Source organism: Lagopus muta, chromosome 19 (genome assembly GCF_023343835.1).
Source record: "Lagopus muta isolate bLagMut1 chromosome 19, bLagMut1 primary, whole genome shotgun sequence".
NCBI lineage: Eukaryota > Metazoa > Chordata > Aves > Galliformes > Phasianidae > Lagopus > Lagopus muta.
In genome coordinates, this window is record NC_064451.1 from 8,864,010 (window position 1) to 8,879,642 (window position 15,633).

Genomic DNA, 15,633 nt, shown 5'->3' on the forward strand with positions numbered 1-15,633 from the left:
TGTTGATAGATCACCAGTTTCATGGCCTCAGTGACAGCCCAACATTGTTCATATGGGCTCCTGTATATCTCGATTTTACTTCATTGCAAAGCTTTCCCATCTTCAGTTCTTCCATCAGATGGTAATTGCATGCAAGAAGAGAGAAAGATGCCTTTTTCATTGTAGAGATTTTACTTTGGAATTCAAGCACCTGATCATCAGGTATCAAAGGACTAAACTGATGAGTCTTTTTAATGGAAACTTTCACAATGTTCTTAAGTCACACGGGTCTTGAGGAACTGACTTCAAAAAACAAACAAACAAAAAGCACTGCTACTTTTGGGGTTGTGGCTGGTGCCTTTGTCCCAAAGGACTCATGCTTTCCCTAACCGTTTTGGATTCCTTTAGCAAGACCAAACTTATGTGACCACTTCCTACAGACATAGAAGAATACGTATAGAATGACACAACTTAATGTAGTATCCCAATTTTCCTATTTTCTCAGAGCCATAAAACTGTCCCTGTTAATACTCCTGTAGCATTTATTTATGCTTTAGCATTCATCTGGGATAAAAATTACATTTCTAAATAGTCTGGTACATAACTTTGCTTTTCAGATTTGTTCCCAGCTGAGTGAGCGACTGGAAAAGCAACAAACAGCAAATAAGGCTGAAATTGAAAAAATACGGGTAAGAGAACAGATAGAATCAGTCTACAACATTTAAATCTCTTAGCAAAATCATAACAGAAAGCACATAATTAGTCATCGCAAAAATGATGGTTGAAAGAGCATTCCTTCATGACTTACAGTTTTGGGAAGATTGTAGGAGGGATGGCTGGTGTTCATCTCTCCCTTGTTATATTGCCTGCATTCTCATGCTTGGCAGTAATACGTTTTAATTGTTCTGAGGGGGTCTTATTTTCTTCTGGAGGAGATTTTTTTGGCTGCCTTTTACACAGCCCATTATCTGAGCCAGGCAGTCTTACCAAAAGTACAGCAGTGTTTCCAGAGTCCACAGACCTGGGGGCGGCCGGAGCTCCTGCTTGGCTGTGCTCCCTGGCAGTTCAGGGTTTGCAGATCATTAGCAGTCCCTCTCACATGGTGCTGTGCTGCCAGAGCAGAGGCACGGAAAGGCTGTGCTCAGCACTCTGGTACAGGCATTCACAATCAGGTATTTACTCTAGCAAAAAGTGGATGACTGTGAACACTGCCGGGAGTTCTTCAATAAAGAAGGCCGTGTGAAGGTTGCAAGCTCAGCCAAGGATGGTTCGGATGATGACACGGACGAGGAGAAGGAAACGCTGAAAAACCAGCTGAGGGAGATGGAGCTTGAGCTGGCCCAGACCAAACTGCAGCTTGTGGAAGCAGAATGTAAAATACAGGTAATACTTTGGGATTCATTCTGCAGTGTATGTGGTGTGTCTGCATCCCTAGAAAAGTGTGTTTGTTTTAGAGAGTTTGGAACAGATCCTGTTGGTTGAAACTGTAACTTGCTGTTTCCTGTCTGACTTACTTAACCATCCCTGGGTCTGAAACTTAGTGTATGCAGATAAAATAATTCAAATTACATGAACTGTGTTTACCAACCAGCTCCTTACAACTTCCAGACATCTGTGTGGCTGCAGTGCAGAACTTACTGATATTCTGCAACTCCCTGGAAGAAATCCAAATTCTGACAAAGGACTGAATCATGCAGTTCTTTATCTCACAATCGACATTAAACGAACAGCTAACATGTGACAAATGTTAGACATGTTTCTTAAAACATGACTGGAAAGCACTCCAGGTACTTGAGGTATTTATGGAAAATATGACAACGTTGTTCTTGTAGCCCAAAAATGCAACGTCAGTGCTTCTCCCCAGAAACTTAAAAGTCAGTTTGGAGGAAGTCCACTTCCTTTGGGAATACCTCCTTCTCAGATAGGAAAGAATTAAAGACCTCGCATGTACTGAAGGAAGCTGAATGTTTCACTGAGGGCAATGACACAGGCTTGCTTTGGAGTTTGAAGCTTTTTTCTATTTTTTTCTTTCATCGCCTGTTGTGCTCCTTTCAATTTAAGACTCACTTCTGTGATAGCTGAGAAATTGTAGATGTCCTACAGCCTTCTTAGTTCAACTCCTGTTGTGCTGTGAATACATACCAAGTTACAGAAATCACTCTTCTGTTTGCAGGATTTGGAACACCATTTGGGTCTGGCATTGAATGAAGTACAAGCTGCAAAGAAAACATGGTTCAACAGAACAATAAGCTCTATAAAGACAGTGACTGGAGTCCAAGGAAAAGAGACTTGTTGAAATGCAGTTCTGTCAAACACACCTTCTTAACACAACACCTTTTGTTGCCTTCCTTGGCCAGATGTTTAATTCTGTGACACGAGAGGACCAGAATGTAAATACAATAGAAATACAGCATGTCGGGATTTCAATAGGTCAGTGATAAAAAGGATGGAAACACAAAAATGGCTTTATTGCTAGACATGGGATCTTCATACTACTGATATTTAACAGGTGATGTAGCTAGATTGAAGCTCTTCAGAGAAACACTCCATTCTGCGGTCTGGCTGGAGGCTTTTCACAGACTAGGTACGAGAACTTACCAAACCCTAATTGTTAAGTTTACATACGATAGGTTTTTTTACAGTTATAACCTTTTTTAATATTTTATTTGAAAGGAAAAGTGTCACTAAAGGAATTATAAAAAAAAAAAAGAGGAAAAAAAAAAAAGAAAAACAAAGCAAAAAAAGAAGAAAAAAAAGACAACTACCAAGAACTGCATCAGTGCCAGAAAGCAGTCCCCAGAGGTAGGATATAGAGAGTAGGTGAAGTTTCGTTTTTGAATGGGGATGATTTCAGCATTCCTGTCAGCGCAGCCCCACTTTGTTCTAGTTAGATGCAGCATCCATCTCTGTGTTTGGCATTTCTTTCTGTTACTAATCAATTCTATGCAACTCTGAGCTTTTTTTTTTTTTTTGTGTTTGCCAAACAAATTTGCAACCTGAGGTTCAGGGCCTTGGCTGAATGCTAGACGAGAATAATCAGAATTCTTGGCGAAGTTCTGTTTCACTTCTGTGTCATATTGTTTGATCCACATATCAACAGCGTTAAAATCCCCAGCTAACAAGGACTGCTCATGTGGATGGTCTGACATTTAATTGAGTCTTTTTGTTTGTTTTTTGTCACTTTTTTTTGTTCTGTTCTTCCGTTGTTTTTACCCGCCTGTAGCAGGCCTTCTGTGAAGCTCTGAGAAAGCTTCCAGGATTTAGTTTTGCACATAGGTATGAATGGGACAAAGAAACAATGAACTGAGATATATATGAGGCAAAAATCACTGCGTGAGTGTAGCTGCGAGCATCTATAGCTGTCCAACTGGCTTCCCTGGTAACGCGTTCAGAGGTTGTGTAGGTCATTTTCCATGCTCGATGCAGTTGCACTAATAGGTGCTAAACATGCTTGGATTGCTTATTCTTTGGATTGTCTGAGTTCTCACCAGAAAGCTGTAGAATGGAGTTTTGCACCTTGTATTTTTTTTTTTTTTTTAATTTATAATGGTTTGTGTTATGCTGAAGTATCTATTGCATCAGTGGATAAATTTCGTGTGCAGTGTGAGTATAAGCTGGTAACAATAAGAGGCACTGGTTTGTATATAAAGATATTTGGTTTATTTTGTATTTCTACCTTTTTCTTGTTTACTGTACTAATGCTAGCTAATGTACTCTGTAACTACAGAATAGAACATGCTATGTCCAAGCTTTTTTTCCTTAACTGCATACATTATCTCTATTGTTTAATACCAAAAACAAAACAAAACTTGTATCTCCATCAATATGAAATGCGTGGACATTGTGGTAGCATAGTTGCAGTGTGTATACTTTATGAATTGAAATATAAACAAGTAAAATTGTATAACTACTTCCTTGTTTCATTTCATTTTAACAAATTCATTAAATATTTTGCAATACAAAACCAATTCTCTTCCTAAAATAGAAGTGTTAGGATCTGCAAGCTTCTGTCAGACCAAAACTATATTTGTGCTGCAAAGGACTTTGCTAAAAAAGACTTCATATTCTTGGTGTTGCCAACATTGCTTTATATAATAAAATGTAGGTTTTGCTTTGAAAAAAGAAACTGCTAAAATGACCTTGTGCAGCTTGAGGCTTGTGACTCAGTATTTCTCAAATATGTCCAATTTAGAACATTTTTTTCCATGACCCTCCAAATTCCGCTTGGATCTGCAAAATAAACGCAGCCTAGCTCTACTTATCATCATCAGTAACATAGATTCTGTGGGGTGAAGTGTCATTCACGTCATCTTCACTAGAAGCTTGTAGTCATAGCTGAACTGGGTTTAGCTGTGCAACTGGATGAATGCACTAATTGGGTCACAGTGCAGATCAGGCTCCCCCAACTGTGTGTGTTCTGCAAAGAGATAACAAGGAGTAAAAATGTATTTTTGTCACCAAAGTGACTAAAGGTGACTCTGAAAGCAGCCTTACTCTGGGAGGCTGTTATCATGCTGTCATTTTTCTACCCATACTTTTCCTGTAAGAGAATGGCATTATAAGGTTTGTGTCGTTTTTACTGCTTTGTCTTTCACAGACTGGTGCACCTTGGTAATTCCAGCTCTGCAGTTTCTCAATAATCACAACTTCTGGAGAAAGTTTGAAGGCGAATAAAGGCAAGATGGGAGAGGGAGAAGCAACCAAAGCAGTTCATTTGTCCATTTGTCTTTCCCAAAGGGAGTAGGAAATTGTGTGTGCTTTCCACTTTGCCCCAGAACTGTGCTGCTTAAAAGAAGGAAAAGTTGCTTTGTTCCACTAAGTAAACATTGCCTCAAAACTGTGCGCTGCGTATACTCATCATCTCAGTGTGGTGGTGGAACAAACGTAACAAAAAGCTTTATAACATTTTCTAAGAAATATTTTGTAGTCAGTTTCCAGTTGTGGATTATTTTAGATATCCTTCTGAAAGACATTACTCACAAATAAATATTACCAGCATAGTTCAACTCTGACTCCATCTAAGGCATCTGCAACTAAGAAAAACAGATTGTCTGCTGAGAGGCATGTCTTTTGAAGCTCAATTACATGTGAAATATAAGGAAGCAGATCATTTTTAAGATGAGAAAGATGAATTTACAGGTACTCAAGCCTTTGAATGAGCAAGGTGAAAAAAAAACCACAAATCACATTGACTCAAAGTTGCTATAGGCAGGAATATATCACAGATCTGTAAGCAAAGAAGAATGAGTTTGTTAGCATTTTTTGCTGTAATAAGATGTTATCTCCTGTAGTTAATTATCTCTCTGTTCACATATGCTCTCAGCTGGTTTTGTGCATTGAACTCAAAATGAATGCCACACTGCCTGCTGAAGCTTATATATTTTTCTGAAGAGCCTGGTGTGCTCTGGGCTGCTGCTTGCGAATGCTTTGTGCTGGATCGCTGAGGTCCGGGCTCTCTGGCACTGATCCTCTATGGTTACAATCTCCTTTTAGTTTCTGAGATTTTCCTTCTTGGTTGTGCAGGGTCTTCGGATGGAAGCGAATGTTCCAGCTCTATCAAAACTTCACCTTTAAGTGTTGCTGGTAAGCCTTCCTGCAATTTATGTAACCACCTCCTTGACTTTTTTTAGCTGCCCTTCTTATCCGTGGCAGTAATATAAAGTTCCTGCTATCAAGAGGAGGATTTTGTTCCATCTGTTCAGCAGCTTGGCTTGCACTCATCCAGCCTAACTTTAGACACTTCAGAAGGTGCCTTTCTGGAGGGCTTAATGGGATGGCATGGCTCGGTGTGCTGAGGGCATGGGGCTGTGCTGGGCTGTGCCTGAGCGAGCAGAGTAACGTGCACTGCCTGCCTGGAGGCCCTTAAATGAAATAATAAAATGAGGCATCAGTTTACACAGCAAGGATTGTTTTCTGGTTTAGATTGCCCTCCTTTTTCACTGTGCAGTACTGTCTTCATTACCCAAGACCCCCGAAGACTCTGCATACAAAACCCTTTAGGATTTTACCAGATTTTACAGCTACGTGTCCATACTGAGTTGGAGGAATGAGGATTTGGTTTTGCTGCCTTTCTGCATGCTAATGAAACAAAGCACTAATCGTGTGCTCCTGCATTTGTGAGGGCATGCGGCGGCAGCCCGCTCACAGCGCTGGGGACGCACGCACTGTGCGAGCAATGCACGACTGCTGCTAAGGGAGCGTGGAGTATTTGCTGCCTGGCTGGGAGTAATGTTGACAGTCAAGGGTTTTCTTGCAGTGGCGTTGGGTCTTGCAGAAGACGAGATAAACAGAACTGAGCTGACTTAAAGATTTCACACACGGCAGACTTATGGAGGGACCGCGAGGGCCTCAGCCTCTACGCTGCGAGGTGGGAACGGCATGGCGCTCCGCTCCCGCCCAAGGAGCGGGGGCGGTGCCCGCGCGTCGCACAGCGCTTTCTGATAGGTCGATGCGCTGATTGGCGGCAGAAGCAGCCAGTGAGAGGCAGTGGCTCGTGGCGAAGCGCCGGCTATGGAACACTCTGACGGCGCCATCTTGTTAGCAGGAGGCTGTGCGGTGAGCCGAGGGGCTGTGAAGGAGGGCGGCAGGCCGGGAAGCAGCTGGGCCCGCCCTGTGGGAGGGTGGAGCTGAGGGTTGGTGCACTGAAGGGTGGTGCACTGCTAGGAGTTGCTGGGCCAGCCCGGGAGCTGAGGTGAGCGGAGGCCTTTGAGTGCGTCTGGCGAGTCTCATCCCCAAATGGCGCCGGTGGTGGCCGTGGAGCCCCTCAGCAGGCAGCGCTCCGTGACCTTTCCTGCCATTGCGGCACTAAGTGCTGGTGAACGGAGAGTACCAGTGTGTGGGAAAACAGCAGACGCTTGCAAGGAGGTATTAGTTGCTGTGGAGTGAAGTACCTTCTATCCAGAATATCTATATTTACTTCTATCTTAACTGGTTTTCACATTGCTTTGTCCTTGTGCCTGCTCTCTGCAGACAGTGCTTTGGGCCCTTAGGCCTGAGGAAGGTGGTGGGCCCCGCTCTGGCTGCTGGGAGCCGTGGTTGTGCCAGCATGTCGGGTAGGGTCAGGTTTGCTCCTTTCTTGCACCAGCTGAGAGGTGAAATGAGGAGTGGAAAGCTTGGCAATAGGATGTGAGAACTGATGAAGCAACGTGCACGCAAACTGCTTGATCTGCAGTGTGATGGATGGCTGCCTGCACGGGGAGACCTGCACAAGGAGGGGCCGCGCCAGCACTCCTGGTGCCTCCTCCCTGGTAGAGGTTCTGCTGTGCCAGCTGTGTTCTGTTGTAAAGGAGGCTGGAATCGTGAAAAATGCACTCCTGTCGGTCTTAGAATTGTTGACATAATGTTTGTATGGACAAAGCTATTTCTGTGCAGAAGCTAATTTTATGTAGAAAAAAATTTGTAGCCTGTGTGTTTATCACCTAATGCATAAGAATGCATATACGTGGGGTGAAAACTACTGTAAATAGAAATTCTCTGATTTCTAACCTGAAGGTAATGGGAGGAGAATGTGATTTATCAGATCTCTTGAGAACTGCCGCAGAGTGCTAACCAATTCTGTGAAATTATTTTTGTTTTTAATGGAGCAATTATATCACGAGATTTGCCCCAAATTGGCATAGATGAAATTACTGCAGATGGTTCTGTAAAAATCCTGGACCATGCAAGACTTCTAAAGAGCAACGTTAAATAACAAGATTTGTAACAGAAATAAGCTTTGTAAAATTATCGTTTAATGCTAAATTAAAAGTTCTCCATACTTGCAGGGAGCTACAATCTGTTTTTACAGAATTCAGCAATTAAGCAATTCGGGCAGTGAATGGGTCTGTCAGGATGCCAAACAGCATCCAGCCAGAGATGCAGATTTCAAGGTAATGCTTTTGCTTGTGCTGCTTTATCCTTACAGCACATGTTATCAGGTCATATTAATTCTGTGTACATCAGAGAAGAAGTAAAGAAGGAAAATTAAAGCTCAAGTACTTACACCGTACTTAATTTTTTTTTTTTTCCCTTAGAACACTCAGATCTGCGCTGAGTTTTTGTTTCTCTAATGATTAACTCCACAAGTCCTAAGCCTTAAGCGTTGCTGAAAAGCACGCTCTGTGATGAACGTGTTTTCTATCTTAAACTGTTCAGGGTGCAGATTTACAGTGTGATAGAATGGATGTAATGATTAGACTGCACCAAAAGGTCCTTCTCACCTGCTTGTTCCTGCTGGCATTCTGGTGACAACACTTGCACCAGGCATACCAATGCTAGCATAAGAGAGGGGATGAAATTACAGCCTGCCTGATGATTTGTTATGGAATCAAATCCTCAGTCTGCTGCAGCAGAGACAGAGTTTTTACGTGTGCTTAGGCTCTTCCCATTCCAGTTGGATTAATGCAAGCATCTTAAGATGATTTTGCAGTTAAGACATTGTGGAGAACTATTCTTGCAAGACTTCTTTTTGCTGTAGATAAGGCTCTTCTGTGAACTACTTAAACTGTAGCGTGCTTGATGTTCTGTAAGTAGGTGATCCAGAAAAGGTGATGGCAGGTCTTAGCACAAATGCTAGGGGATGTGCTGCTAGGAGAAGGGAGTACCATAGGCTCTGTCCTAAAAAGCACTCTGAGCTAGATGTACCCTACTCGTGACAATGCTTCACTCTGAACCAAACGCGGGTTCTAGATGCACTTTGTTATTATGTGTGCATGGTTTTCCCTTTCATTGGGGTGGAAGAAAGAGGAGCATATCCTGGTGTTCTGGATAGATGTTCTCTTTCAGAGGCAGACGCCAGCATCAGAGCATTTTGCTCTCAAATACAAGTTGTTGTAGGCTATTAGAATAATGACTTAATCGATGTGCTAGCAGTTTGTTCTTTCAAAATGAACAGGGGTTAGTTCAGACCAGCTGTAAAAATGAGTAACATCGGCTGCACTGATGTTGCTTGGTCCAGGCTGGGGAGCGCTTTGAGGAGCTGTGCTACTGGCGAGGCCATGGCTGCCATAGGCTGTGGGAGGGGATCAGGGGCAGAGCTGCCACAGGCAAGAACCAACTGCACTGGTACAGCTGGGCCAGGAAGATGTGTTTGTGCTGGAAAATGGCTTTCAGCATGCAGACCCTTCTCAGTAAGTTTTATAGACATTGTTTATTTGAATGAACTGTTGAAATCGTTAAGCCTGGAGATTTCTGAGGAATCTGAGGATACTAGATGCCCAGCGTTAGCAAAGACCTCTCATTTCCTTACAGTAAATCCAACTGCAGTCTGTGAGGCACATGAAGCAGCTAGCAGAGTAAGATGCTCCATGTTTTTCTCCTGTGGGCTTTTGTTCTGGAAGTTGTGTTATGCCCTTGTATGAAAGGATCTGAAAGGACACAACAAAATCAGAAAAGTGTATATGAAATCAATCTGCGGGATGTATTTGTAGTACAGCTTGAACTTGGCTTAGAGTACTGATACGTTTTTCTGTTATTCTCTTGCTTTAATAATGCTGCTTGAGATAGGCATACCAAACTACAGCAGAAGTGTATCATGGTGATTTTTTTTCAGAATATGATTTAAAAAAAAAACTTTCAATTTTGCTTATTTAAAAAATTAGGGCAAAGTGTTTTTTTTTAATCGCTTTTACTGTTAAGTTACAGTTGCTGTGATGTGGCCAAAAATTGTTTGCTTTACCATGATCCTGCAGTATGGGCCTTCTGTGTGCAGAGGAGCCCTGTACATGGCTGTCTCCAGAGGTGTAACAATTCAGAGTACAGTTTGCTTTACAGAAATGAACACACTGTTTTTGTTCTGACGTTGCAGACATCTTCCTCGATCGACAGCTTGTATGGCAAATGTATTTCAGAAAGGTTGTATAGTGCTTCAGATAGAATCACAGCCACTGTGGACTCACAGATGCCAGAAGGTGCAGAAGTGATGAGATTTGCAGGCTGCCAGATAGGAAGCAGAAGCCCTCATCATGCAGAGTGTACAGTTGGTGTAAAAGTATGAATACATCAAAGCAGTGTGTTTAAACTCCCTGCTGTGAGCATCTGTTAATGCATAGAGTTGTCTGTGATCCAGCATAGAGCTGTGTTAATGGATGAACTTCGGGAGGTGACACTATAGTGACTCTGATGAGATTTTCTAATCTGTGAGGCCAGTTTATCCGATAGAATAGGGATAGAAATAGGAAAGAAAGGAATAGGAGAAAAAAATTGTGCCGTTTTAAATCAAATTCTGTGCATGAGGAAAAAAGTAGTAAAATACTGAGACTGAGAGCTGTGTCGCTATCAGCTTTCACAATGTGACCAAAGTGTGTGTTTTGTTCTGTTTTTTTTAATCAATCCTTTTAGAAAACTGTAGAAAACCATTGTGGTTTTGGCACAGTTCTTGGCTGACAAGAAAGGGAAGTGAATTAATGCCTTCTGTGCCCTGAAGGCCTGTGTTAGTTTAAAGAAGTGGTTTTATAGTAATTTAATAATGATGCACCAGAGCAAATGGATGGGAGGGAGGAGGAGGAAGGCTGGCTGCTTACAGCGTACATCTGAGTTCTCCGCCTACCCAGGACAGAGGACCGCAGCATAATTCCCTCTAGCATGGAGGGGGAGGGATGGTGTTTCTAAGAGAAGACGATTGTGCATTGCCCTGAAGGGTTTTCTGCATGGGATGTGAAAAGCCCAGTGTGCCAGAGGGGCTGTGGAAGCCTGAGCCAGACTTCTCTGAATTATGAATGAAGTGGCTGCTGCTAGCGCAGACATGAACACAGACTCTAGAGCTGCTGCGTGCCTGCAGCATTACAGTAACAGACTGGTTTTAGATTTCAGCAGCTACTCAGCAGCCTCGTCTCTGAGCTCATTTTAATGTCTCTAGAAGAGTTGGGACGGAGTGGGGCCAGTAATGATGTAAGTGGGAAGCTCTTCCATTTTTGTCCAATTTTGTCCAATTTTCCTTCATTTGTTCTCAGTGAGATCCATTTAAAATACTTCAGTTTGTCAACTTTCATCTGAACACAGCTTTTTTTTCCTAGTCTGAGTGTTCTGTTATTGTTTTGTTATTTTTGCAGGGAGGGTGTTGTCTTTCACTGTGCAATTCTTACTTTGTTCCAGTAATAAAAGAAGTCAGTCGGTAGTCCCAGACAACCCCGAACAGTCCCTGTGCCCTTTGTGTACATAGCATGCAAGGTGAGAGAATAAGCAGAGTGTAAGATATCCTGAGATAGCTGCTCAGACATGCAGTCCAGTCTTGGCAGCCCAATTCCTTTGGGCTTCTGTCAGGTGTTGTAAACAGATGCCTCCTGTGAGGGACTCAGCTATTTGCAGACAAAATTTACAGAACAGGGGATTGGAATAATGGCAGAGAATCTGTGCAGCTCTACTTTCTGTACAGGGCAGCATGAGCTGGGAGGGATAGATCTTTATTTTTTACTTCGTGCTGTCACTGGCATGGTTTATGGAGCGTGGTGCTTTCTGCCTCCAAGTGCAAAGCTCTTAAGTAAGAGCCGCCACCCCACAGTCAGATACAGCACAGCCAGGGCTCTGCCCTCACTCCTACTGAGATGAGTGAATGAGATCTGCCAGCTGTAGCTCCTGACTTTCACTGTTGGAGCACCTTTCTTCTCAGACTGCACGGAAATGGGCCCTCGGAGTCAGTTTGGAGCAGTTTCCTGCCAGTTCCAAGGGTCCTCAACATCGCAGCTGCCTTTAACAGATCTGCAGTTGCGATCTGTTTGTCATTCATGAGAAAAGGGAACTGACGCCTGGATAAGCCAAGCCACGTCAATAAATTAAGAGGCAGTAGGGCATGGAATTTAGATTGTTTGGTGTTGGTGTTCATTGAAAAGTGAAACCAGAGCTAGCTGTGTGAATTTCTGGGCAGGCTTGGAGATGCATCAGGTCACGTACAGTGACAAGCTGGCTTGTTCCTTCATGGCTGTCAAACAAATCCTTTATTAGAGTTTTCTTTGTATCGTATGCAGTTTTTTAAAGTAGTGCTGATGGCAGCAAGATAAGCTGGACTTCTTGCTTGTTCAGTAGCTGGTTGATTCTGCAGGGATCCCTTCAGTGCTGTGCCAGCAAAAGACAGGACTGGTGCAGTCAAGCAGCTGTGGGAATGGCTTGAGCCTGGGGAGGGCTATTCCTCTTAGAGAGCTCACTGCTTGCCTTCAGCTGCAGGCATTGAGTGTTGGAACAATAAAGCACTATGGTGAGAAAAAGTATATGGACTGAAGTGGTTGTGTGGTTTGTTTTGGCAGGGGGTGGATGGAACAGTAGTGATACAAGGGGTTAAACTAGCAGCCTCCCTGTAGCTGCCTTGACCAGCAATGTCAGGTCAAGGATTGAGGAAAGAGAGCCATACTCTCCTTTATAGATCTAGAATCGGCATCATATAACTCATGCCATGTGCCACTCTCTTATCTACCCCGTGTTTCGTTCCTGTGATGCCACAGGGCATTGGCTTGCTGCTGGAGCACACCCAGTGCATTTCATTAGCTGGCACTGAGCAGCAGTTGAAGGGCTGTCAGTCTGCTCAGCACCTCTGAGATGCTAATCCTGAGGTAGCTTTCTGAATGACCTCTTAATAAGCTAGGTAACGCTGTGTGTACATAGGTAGAGTATTACGGCAGTATGTAGGGTAAAATGGACCTCTGTTTCAGCCAACTGTTAATGGGGTTTTCTTCACTGACTACAGCCGGTTCTTCTTTGGATCATACCTTCCAAGTATTTGATAGAGCTGCCTTGCAAAGGAAACATGGTCTAGGCAGTTCTGGTACAGAGGTTTGTTCCCTCAGTAGCTCCTATGTGCCCGGCTGAGCTGTTGGCCTCACAACTGCAGGCTCAGCTGGCTGCGCGCTGCTTTGCAGAGTGCAGAGGTCGCACACCACTTCTTATTTCCATTGGTATATATGCTAGGCTGTGGCTTTCCAGATCATTTTATTAAGAGCACTCATGACTGAAGTCAGCTCCTAACCCTTTTTAAACCTCTTCAGAGTTGATCTCCTTTGAATTGGATTAATAATCTGTGCAGTCAGATTTGAAAAGTTGAATTAAAGACCAGAAAAAAGCACTTAGAAGATAAGGGCTTCTGATAAAATGGCTAGTGTTAGTTTCTAGGATAAAAGCATGTTCTGTAACTCCAGGCAACTGGACATGTATGTTCCAGGAAGCTGTGAGTTGCAGCCTCAAAGAAACAACAGCAATCATGTGGTTTTCCTGGGATCCTGTTGTGCCCTCAGAGGCTCTGGACAAAGAAGAGGCCTGGGTTTGCTTCAGACCGCAGAGGGCAAACTGGGACCCCAGGAATTTAATGTTCTAGGAAATAGAATGAAGGGATGGGGGTGGAATAGAATAAAAGTTTGTGAGAGGTTTGCTTTTTTTTTTTTTTTTTTTTTTTAATTCTAGAATTTACCTTTTAAGAAAACAGACATCGCATTTTAGCAATCAACGAAATGCTAGAAAATGTCCAGCTTTTATGCTGAAGGAAAACTTCCATTTCTGGCCAGTATTTTCACAGTCTTCTCAGTCTTGTGTTACTGCTCTCATCAGCTGTCGCACCCCCAGCAGAATTTGTGTGCAGCAGCCCTTGCACAATATCTGTGCCTCAGCATGCATATGCAGACCTTTCTCCCCTATGTTTTATTCAGTTGCAGGCTTTGTGCAGGAGGGCATTCTGCTCCTTACGCTGTAAACATGCTTTAAGTTTCCATCACCCAAAATGCAGCTTTGCTAAATAGCAACCTCTGGTAAGACTGCAGCCTGGGAAACCTGTGTTAACCTTTTGCTGTGCCTGTTACCTGACTGAAACAGGACAGATGTATGGCTTTCCAGGCTTCAAAAAACCTTAAAGCCAGTTTCCTCACTGCAAACAAAAATAAAATTAAAGAACCCAAATAAGTAGTAAGGACATAATTTTTGTTTACAGAGATATAAGCCTTTATTGTATGCTATTGAAAGCAAGTGGGACATGGCTATGGTTTTATATACAGAGAAGTCTGTGGCGTTGGGTTACAATCAGTGGCGAATGAATTAAGATTACAGTGCAAATAGAGGTGTTGTGTACAGTTTATAACAGTGGCTGGCATGTAAACCACAACACAGAAGTCAAATGAAGCCAAATGTACCGGGTACAGCATCACGTGAGGAAGCAACTCAGTATCCCAAGAGCATTCCATTTACTTTACATTTGCAGGTTTTTTTAGCTAGTGAGTAGATCTAGCTCACTTCATTGAGATTTCTCCTGGTTCGTAAATTACCTGTTGTTAGATCACAGGGCTCTCTTGTACTTCGTTTGGAAGTTTATTTCTGAGTAACTTCTTTTGAGAGACTTACTGGGAAGAAAGATGGAACTGTCCACCATATGTACATACTTCTGCAATTTGGTGATACTATTTAGATAGTTCAAAGGCCTTATTTTCTTTTATTCAATGCTGTAAGTAATTTAGTGTAAAAATAAACATTCTGTCCTCTGTGGATAAATAAGTCCATCTGGTGGCTGCAGGTCAGCCCTCTCAACTGGTGAAAGAGATTTATAAAAATAGACCTTTGCTTTAGTGTTTACTATGCTGACCCACAAAGGAAAAGTGAAATTCATTCAAGTCTAGAAACAGAAATACAGTACAAGTGATTTATAGAATTGCATTCCTTCCCTCTGCAAGCTTGCTGAGCATGAAACACTGCTCCAAAGCCCTGCCTCAGTCTTTTCCTGGTCCTGGAGTAACTGTCATTAGAAAAGTAACATCATACTGCACTGCCAGATCACCTGTCTTCCTTGCAGTATGCACTCTCTTAGCAGAGATCTGCCCTCAGATGGCTGTTTAAAAATTCTTCAGATGGTGGTGGTGGTAGTTTGGGCTACACAGGGGAGAAATTTTAGCCCAAATTAACAGCAGTTGTTTGAATTGATTCGAGTGGTGGTGATTTTTGGTGGAAGCTCAACCTTTTTCTTTTTAACTATTATTTTTATTTTTATTTTTATTTTAAGTTTGTAAGTTGAATGTGGAAGACAGCAGCCTTTCCTCAAAGTCATCTTCCCATAGATACCACGTATTTTTGGCAGTACAGGTTTCATGCTCAACTTTGCCACTAAGACCTGGGCAGGACTTTAGAAAGTGTACAGCCCACGGAGATTTGCTCCACTGCATTTAGCACTTTTGAGAATTACCCCCACAGCAGTGTTGCTCTCTTAGAAGTGCAAGTGTCACACAAGGTTCTGACACAGCTGGAGGACAGGTGACATTCTGCAGTAGAAGTAGTAGTTAAGCACCAGTCGTTGGCCCCTGCAGAGGCTCAAGAGGAGAACAGAATTGCTTTGTAGAGAGCTCATCAACCTAAAAAGCTTAGTCAGTTTGATCAATAAATATTGATTTAGGGTTAGGATCAGAAATAAGATGCTGTACTTTGGAACTGGAAGACAGAGACAACTTCCTTTATTTTTTGTCCAAAGGAGACTGCCTTTAAAACATTCATCCTTAAAGGCTTTTGTGATATCTGATACATAACTCACTCACACGTCTGAATGTACCTGTACCTTTTTTCAGGGAAGATTAAGTGCATGAGCAGACAAAACTTCAAGGCTTCTTCTGGGTTATTTTTTAAACATCTGTTGTGTGTTCTGTTGGCCCTGAAGGCATATTTACCCACTCTTAAATGATGCAGCATTGCCCAGAGAATGGCTCTGTATAGTAGAACATGCTC

General features: G+C 42.7%; 2 protein-coding genes across 5 annotated transcripts in view; one reads left to right on the forward strand and one right to left on the reverse strand.

Moving 5' to 3' along the window:
* The window catches only part of RABGAP1 (RAB GTPase activating protein 1), a 59,544-nt gene extending 56,587 nt beyond the window's left edge, over positions 1 to 2,957 (forward strand). For all 3 annotated transcript variants that reach the window (XM_048966077.1, XM_048966079.1, XM_048966076.1), the window contains 3 exons: positions 597 to 668; positions 1,165 to 1,362; positions 2,153 to 2,957. In XM_048966077.1, coding sequence (XP_048822034.1) covers positions 597 to 668; positions 1,165 to 1,362; positions 2,153 to 2,275 — 393 coding nt within the window. In that variant the 3' untranslated portion in view covers positions 2,276 to 2,957. The remainder of the gene's footprint in view (positions 1 to 596; positions 669 to 1,164; positions 1,363 to 2,152) is intronic.
* Positions 2,958 to 3,496: 539 nt separating this feature from the next.
* LOC125702592 (spermatid perinuclear RNA binding protein) overlaps positions 3,497 to 15,633 on the reverse strand; it is a 72,789-nt gene continuing 60,652 nt past the window's right edge. For both annotated transcript variants that reach the window (XR_007380646.1, XM_048966095.1), the window contains exon 19: positions 3,497 to 4,396. The gene's annotated coding sequence lies outside the window, so the exon portion shown is untranslated. The remainder of the gene's footprint in view (positions 4,397 to 15,633) is intronic.